General features: G+C 32.5%; 1 protein-coding gene across 1 annotated transcript in view; it reads right to left on the reverse strand.

Annotated features, from left to right (window-relative positions):
- The window catches only part of LOC111640079 (NFX1-type zinc finger-containing protein 1-like), a 33,143-nt gene that overhangs the window by 9,056 nt on the left and 15,581 nt on the right, over positions 1–8,506 (reverse strand). Inside the window, 3 exon segments of the mRNA XM_023386080.1 lie at positions 1,566–1,613; positions 3,497–3,593; positions 6,101–6,778. Coding sequence (XP_023241848.1) covers positions 1,566–1,613; positions 3,497–3,593; positions 6,101–6,778 — 823 coding nt within the window.

The following is an 8,506-nucleotide window of genomic DNA, read 5'->3' on the forward strand; positions in this document are numbered from 1 at the left end:
TGTGCATGTTATAAGTTATAAATAAATATAAACAAACAACACTAACCCGATAACATTAAATCTAAATACCAAAATGATTAATTTACTGTGCTTTTGTTATTTCTTACTCCTGTTTTTAGGTATTTGGCCGAATAGTGAAAAATAGGCCGAATACCGAATAGTAACCAAATATTCATTACATCACTGTTCTAAACAATTCCCTGCCAAGTAATTACATCCCATCATAAATAATTCTAATGTTAACAAACTTTCTCATTTTCATCCTCTAGCTAAAAAAAAATTATATTTCTATTCTTGAACCCTTTATTAGAATATTTTCCTTTCATTAATAATATCTATCCTGTTATCAATCTGTGTTCATACTATTAGCCACATTCTCCTCTTTATTTTCCTTTGCTATTCATATCTTCTTCATTGATGTTATATCCTCATCTTATCTCTTCATATTTTTCTCTACTAGTGCCACACTCATCTTGTCCTTTCTACAATCATCTGTTTTCTTTTACTCCTGTGCCTAAATTCCATCTCATAGACTTACATAAATTTTTTGCTCATTAACTTCCTTTAAAGGCACTAAATACACCATTGCTTTATATTGTATTTTCCATCTTAATTCTTAAATTATTGAATGCAAATCACAAGAGAAGTGCAGCAATAATTTTCATCTTTTCAAGGATAATGTAAAAATCCCTCCCCTTTCATTCCTTAATGTCATGCATAAATTTGCTTTATACAAGGTTTGTTTTAACATTTATACAGACATGAGATCTTTCCAGCAGTAGCACTATAGTAGAGCTCAGCTACATGTCTAATGTTAAAGTGCCAAATTTGACCATTAATATCTCAAAGACCAACAGATCGATTGGGATAAAATTTAAAATATTTAGTATCTGAGATGAGGACTATGGAAGTTTTGTTGGATTGTTCTGCACTTATACTATTTAGCATTTTTTTTTCCCCACTAGATTTACTATGACAGCAATTTTTGTGACACCAATCTACCAGAAAATCTAGGAGTCTGCATATGCTTAATATCTCTTTCAAGAGCTGACCACCTCTTTTGTGGTCCTTTTGAATGTTTTATTTTAAAATGTTGAATATTTATAAAACCATTTTTTAAATATAAACATTTCATTGGTTGATCCTCTACCACATGATGTGATGTTTTGCAATTACTTTTAATCAATTAATTAATACAAGCCTAATGATTTAAAAATAGAGTATTTATATAATAATGTCCCATTTTACTTTTGTAGTATGTTTTGTAGTTAACACTTACTTTTAGATCAAATTACAGAGTTTTGTACATAATCATAAACTTAATTATAGCCAAAAAATCTGGCAAGTAATAAAATTCATTATATCACATTTTATTTAATACTAAATACTATTTATAATATGAAATTATTTATTTATGAATTTACTGATAAAAAATGTTTCTCCAAGAATCAATTTTTATAATAAGATTGGAAGATGTCATCAATATCAATTATCTTTTGTAAATAAAAATATTCTTTTAACTTATCTTTATAATTGTTGAAAACAATACCATAAAATTATTTTACCTTATTTCTTCATTCAATTTCTGTTTTATTGGCACAGAGAAAGTGAAACTGAAAAAAAATGAAGTTTTAAACAAATGAATAATTTAGTTATTTTAATAAAAATAAAATTCTACATTTCATTTAAATTGAAATAAAATTTAATTAAATATTACATTGAATTAATTTTTTCTTATTAAGTCAAAGATTCCAATAGATGAATGCAATTTATTAATATAAAATTAATGAATTTCATTTGATGATATCATCATTAAATGAAATAATTAATGTAATTAAAGATGATTAATCAGTTTGATTATCACATAATGGAGCTTATGTATACACAATGTTCACTTAATCCAAGGGAAAAGAGATTTTTCCAGCAAGATTGCATGAGTGTATGCATGCTATTTATGCTAAAATAACTGAAGGGAATCAATGTTAGACAATTGGCATAATATACAAATAATCTTACTGTAAAGGATAAATCCAATATTGCAGAAATTGATACCAAAACAGTGAGCTTTATTTTTGTAGATATGTTTGTATTGCTGCTGAAGGTGGTTGTTGCAAAGATGTTGATATTCAAGCATGGTGTCATGGATGGCATAAGCATTCCTGTGCCACTGGATAATTCCAGTATGCATCAGTCTCAGTCACAACCGATTCATCTATGAACAGTTTAACAAGCTTTTACTGGAATGTCTGGCAACCTAACAAGATGGCGGAACAAAACAGCACTATATTGGCATTTGCAGACTTATTTCATCAAAATAACTTTGGAATACAGATGAATAGTAAAAATGATGATGAAATCTTTTCATTAGCTGCTACTATTGTTATTATGAAGCCTAAAAGAATATGTTTCTATATGAAAATGATAATGTTTCATACTCATTTTCAAGCGTAGTCTTCTACTTACTACTAGCAACACAGCCTATGTTTCAATTACACATATTAAAAAAATTTTAAATCATTGTCAAATAATCATATATATCATTTAATTCTATATATTGTAATTAAATTACATGACAACCATCTTATTCAATTTTTATGATTATTTTATAAAGTCACTAAATATAACCATGGAGGCAGTCATACTGCTTCATTAGAGTTCACCATATCCATAACCGAATGAGTGTGATGCACATTGGCTGCTGCACTGGTGAACTCATCTGGAACACATTTTTGTACATTGCGGTTCACCGATGTGCTGTTTGATGCATACTGGAATGTACCCGCTGTTTCACTCTCTTGTATGCATCTTTTCAGCTTTCTATCATCATGCAGCACTGCTGAGTATGCATCTTCACTGATGCTTTTAAGTGACCAGAGGAAAAATCCAGAGTCACCAGAAATCTGAAAAATATGGTATCCATGGAAACAGGACTGTATTGTCCTATCTAACAGTTGCCAAATTTCTCTGCAAGCCACTGATACATGTCAGTCCAGGAATGATTTGACATGCCATCATGCTGCTATCAAGCCTGTTGATAAATGTGTCAATGGCAGGTCATTGAGCCATTAGTCCACTATGTTTAGGATATTCAGATATTGGTCACTATTCTGTATATCATCAATGAATATAGGATCAAAAACTTCTCACACCAGATGTTTACGGTAAAATACATTTGGTGTAGTGTATGTTGTGAGCATCATCAAGCAGGCTCTGCCCAGTGGTGTGTATCATGAGTTATACATTCCATTCAAAGAAAACAATGCCTCATCAATCCTTAAAATGTGCTGAAGGTGTTGTGATTCACTATGCTGTACCACTCAAATTGCCACACAGCATCCTCTGCACAGCAATTTGAGTGATACAACAGATAGCAGTGGAGTGGGTGAATTTTGTGGTTGACATATCTGGTGTATTTGTGTCTGCTGCAGTCCACATTTAACCTAATGTAACCTAGAAAGATCTCTTTCTTATCCTGGATAGATGTTTAAGTGGATACCTTGTATATCTTTTTCCCTTATGTTCATAAGGGAAAGAGCTTATTTTGATATCCATTGTGGATTTAGCCATGCTTGCTTTGAGATTAGACAACACATCTAAATTAAACCAAGCTCAGAATTCAATCCAAATTCTTCAGAGTGACAGGCTGACACCTCAATATGCTAACATTAAAGTGTCAGATGATGATTGTTTTATTTCTTGCTTTACCCAAGGCTGCTGGATAAATTACATTTACTCAGCAGCATTGGGTAAAGCAAGAAATAAAATAAACCATCAGAATTTACTTGGGTAAAGTACAAAGTACCCACAATACTTTTCGGTATAGCTGGTTTCTTTTTAGAGTTTAAAGCATGCAGAGCAATATAGCATTTGAAAAAAATGGCTACCAACAGAAAAACATATGTTTAAAAAATTATTTTGCTAAAAGTTTTGAGGAATTAATTTCTTTAAAAGGCATGAATAATTTTAAGTGATGAGAAATACTGAGTTTCTAAAGTCTTTGAAACATGCAAAAATCATCAGTTTCTAAGACATCTATGGACTATATTTACTATAGTCCATAGATACACAGTAAACATATTGAAAACATTCAATATGTTTACTGTAAGCAGAGTTGAGAAGCTGATCACTCCTGTTCCACCAGGTTAATCTAGCATAAGATATTTTGTGACAAATGAGGAAATGTGTGACATATCTGATGGAGAGATGAATGCCATATAATATGATGGTAAGCACAGGATGTCACAAACTTAATAAAAAATACAAAAATCTAACATAAGTTGTTAAGCTGCATTTAGAAATTTAAATTATGGAAGAAAGGATTAATTGTAAGGCCAATGATTTCTAATAAAATGAACAGTCATTCACAAGTAGATCTAATTGAAATTGTGATAAATGTTTTAAGTTTAATGATCTAACGAGACCATCTAAGTTTGTGCATTTACATGCATTAGAATCAAAAACAACAGAAGAGGTAGCTAGAAATCTTGATATTTTTTGCATTTTTGGAGCCCCTTCAATTCTACAATCAGATAATGGCTGAGAGTTTGCCAATCAATAGTAAATAAATTAGGTTCTATGTGGGATGGCCTTAAAATTGTCCATGGTAAGCTGTTCCACAGCCTATCTCAGGGTAGTGTCGAGCAGGCAAATCAAAACATCCAAAATATGTTTGTGATATAGAAGGCCTGTTCAAACAAGCCATATATCCATTCTTATTTCATTATTACAGTAAAACCTCAAATTAACAGACTAATTTGGGCAAGGGAGTTTCTGTTAAAACTGAATTTCCATTATATAATAGTGTAGGTTTTCTGAATAAATGTTATACTACTGTGAGAACCCAGACTTTATGAACAAAAGTTTTAATCAACAAAAAAGGGAAAATTAGTCAATACGATATTGTCAGCAGTGATAATTGTCAACTTTTCTACCTGAGAGCATCTCATCTTACATGTTCTCAATGCCAACAGATGCGCTTTTCCATGACCTTCTACCCTCCTGGCCATGTTCTACTGTTTTAATTTGACGAATAGCAGCAAGTTCAGGCAGTCATTGCTAGTTCCTCCAAGAGTAAAAGTCATTGTTGATTTCTTCACAAGTCATCATCACCTGCTCCTCCAATGATCTAGTCTGATCACCTCCTCCTCCAGACTCCAGAACAGAGCTATGCATCAAGTGTAAGGGGGTGACATTTCAAAGACTTGCATCATACTGAGAAAAATCTACCGCACAGCCCTGCTCCAGAACTAGAAATCTCAAACACTTTCCTTCTTTGGACTGTCCCCATAGTGCTGGACTCAGTCAACAGATGATTGTCCCATCCACAAAGTTGTTCTATTTCCAGGTATTTATAACAATGCATAATTTCATGTAAACTCTCTCTCTTGCAAACACTTCAGTGCCACTCTAGTATCAATTATCTATTTGTCTTGCTACTGATAGCATGTAGATCATATAACATAAAATAAATGGGTATTTGTTTTGTTGATCTAGTATCTGAGTGTCTCACATTCCTCCACACCAAATCCGACAGCCTACACACGACTCTCATGTAACGAATTTGAACAAAAATAAACAGCCGTCGCAACTTCTGTCTATGGCTGACAGGACACAGTAGTGCTCTTTTGACATGGCATCAAAGAAGTGCCAACCCTCTGGTCACACTAATTAATTAAGATTAGTAAACTACTGTGTAAGATACATTTGTGTAATCAAAATTAAGTACATATAGAAAACTTTTCTGGGAAATTCAACTTCATAAGTATCATTGCTTATGTACTCACCATAGTTCCAAGAATGTAATAAACAAGTATACAATCCAAACTGAAATAAACATGTTCCAAAAAATGTTTATTTATTTGTTTAGTTAAATACAATTAAAGTTTAGTGTTCTTAAAAAAAACTTTAGATTTGACAAAAACAAAAAATTTCCGATTTATTCATCTTTAGATGAAGATATATTGAGACACCCCCCACTGTGGCATGAAGTTGAGAGCAATGACTCTTGGATTTGAAAGATAAACATGTTAATTTAATTACATATAAAATGCATTTTAAAATTAACAGGGTAATTTTCACAAATGACAAAAGAACCANTCACCTGATATTCTGTATCTTGCTTTTTCATCATACTGTTCTATTACATCATCTTTCTTTGTCTTCAGAGATTCAATGCTGTTTTTAATAATTGATGGCACAGAAATTCCTCTTCTCTTAAATTTCTCCAGAGCATTTTCCAAACTGGGAATAAGAGATGTTAATATTTCACTAGATGATACAGGCTGAAATTCTTGAAATTTTTTCAAAAACTGTAGAATGCTGTCAATAGTAGCCACAGATAGGCTCAATTGTTTTATTAAATAAAGCTGTAAATGCTGATTTAAAAATGGAGTTTGAGAAGCTACTTGATTTATTAGTGAACTCAAATTGGCAGTTTCCTTAGCTTTAGATGTCTTTCCCAATGCTGTTATAATATTTGACATCATATCATTAGAAATGCTGTTTTCTTTTAACAATTTTATAAATCCACTTTTAGGACAATTTAAAGCCAGCAGTATCTCTGATGGCTCCTTTGAACAGAGTTCTTCCAATTTCTTATATCCCATTTTCCTTTCAAAGAAATTGTTTGATTGTTGTTTTTTATCTTTAAGCAGTTCCTCTATATTAAGGTCTTTTATTTGCAAGTTCTTATGTTTATTCACCACTTGAGCTTTTTCATTCTTATTTGTTGCCTTGGCTCGTTCAGCTGATTGATAATTTTGTTTTATCTCTGATGCAGCTTGAATTTGTTGGATATGTCTGAAAATTAAATTAAATAGAATATAAGTATCATATGTTCTTAAATAGAATTTTAAAAATTTCTAAATACAAAAATAATAGAAATTGAGATTTGAAGGATTAATTCATTAAAGAATCACTAAGTGATTAGAATTTACTTTTAAAAAATCATTAACAACACTTTTTTCTGAATTTACATTGAGTAATTAGACAAAATATCAGATTAACCATGGAACTGATTCATTACATATCAGATGAATGAATTAACAATACTACTCTGTATACTAAACTCAAAAAGAAAAGTGTAATATATATAGTATATAAACAATTTGCACAGTTCCTGCTTTATTGAGGTATAAATAGTTTTAAAAACTCCATTGCATTTTCAGGTTTATATCAAGTGTTGGGTGCTAGACACCATCTAAATGAACATTCTAAACTAGTGTTGCAACGAATAGTATATTTGGCCTCAGGTCGAATAGCCGAATATTCGGCCAAACTATTCGGCTCAACTAACGCACGTACGAAAATTGGCGCGCAAACCGCATTATGGCAAGGACCCTGCTCTCTATTGGTTCACTGTCACTACGCTTCGCCAAATCGCATTAATTCTTGACAGTTGTAGTGGACAGACAAGCGTCATGGCAGTATGTGATAAGTGATGATATCAAATGTGGATAACAGTGAAATGACCTACATGTGTAAATAATGGAAGAAGACCAGAGAAGAACCGCAAAGTGAAAATGTGAAAATAAATATGAAATTGAGTTGATAACATAATCGAACAAATCAAGACAGCTTATTGGCCCAAAATTTACGGCCGTGAATGCCAAACAATTGTTGTCATAGACTTTGGAAAGCGAAATGCTTGTAATGAAAGTCACTTAGCGTGCACGGGCGAAAGCCTGGAGTCGTTTGGGCTACCAAGCTGTTTCGAATCTGTGAAATCATAACTGTGACTTATACTGACATCCTATCTGTCTCTTTTCTCTGTTATCACCAGGCTATAAGTCACGTAATTGTAAAATGGGGAATCTACGATGGAAAAGTGACAAATCGAAAGTATCTTGAGGGCGTATTATGATGTATGCGTAGGCATACGTGGACTAGAGCGATAGAGGAAAGAGAAAGGGAAGAGCAAAGACGAGCGCTTAAAAAGAAGGATAGGCAGGGTCAGACCTCAAATGTGCGAGGATTCTCGAACGAATAGGTGTGTACGTGTGCTGATCTTTGTAATTATATAAGGACCTTAAATAAGTTCTCGCTGTTTTTTAACAGATGGCGTTACCAGAACCACGTGTGTTTATTTTTAGATGGTGACGCATCTGTAAGGAAGTACAATAAGCGACCTTGAAATTCAGTATATGTCATTTCACCGAAGTGTAAACAACTTATTTTTTCATTATGTTAAACATGTCTAGTTTCATGCCAAAAAAAGAGTATTTGCGGGGAATTTTATTGCACTATTTTATTCAAAAAAAATCTGCAGCTGAAGCACACAGAATTCTTGTTGAGACTTACGGCGACCATGCTCTGTCGGAAACAACATGCAGAGATTGGTTTAGACGCTTCAAAAATAATGATTTTGATGTTGAAGATAAAGAACGATCTGGTGCACCAAAAAAGTTTGAAGACAAGGAATTAGAGGCATTACTTCATGAAGACTCATGTCAGACGCTAGCTGAACTTGCAGAATCATTAGGAGTTGATCACACAACAGTTTCGAAAC

Source organism: Centruroides sculpturatus, unplaced genomic scaffold, assembly GCF_000671375.1.
Source record: "Centruroides sculpturatus isolate CEXI.00-Female unplaced genomic scaffold, Cexi_2.0 scaffold1420, whole genome shotgun sequence".
In the NCBI taxonomy this organism is placed as follows: Eukaryota; Metazoa; Arthropoda; class Arachnida; order Scorpiones; family Buthidae; genus Centruroides; species Centruroides sculpturatus.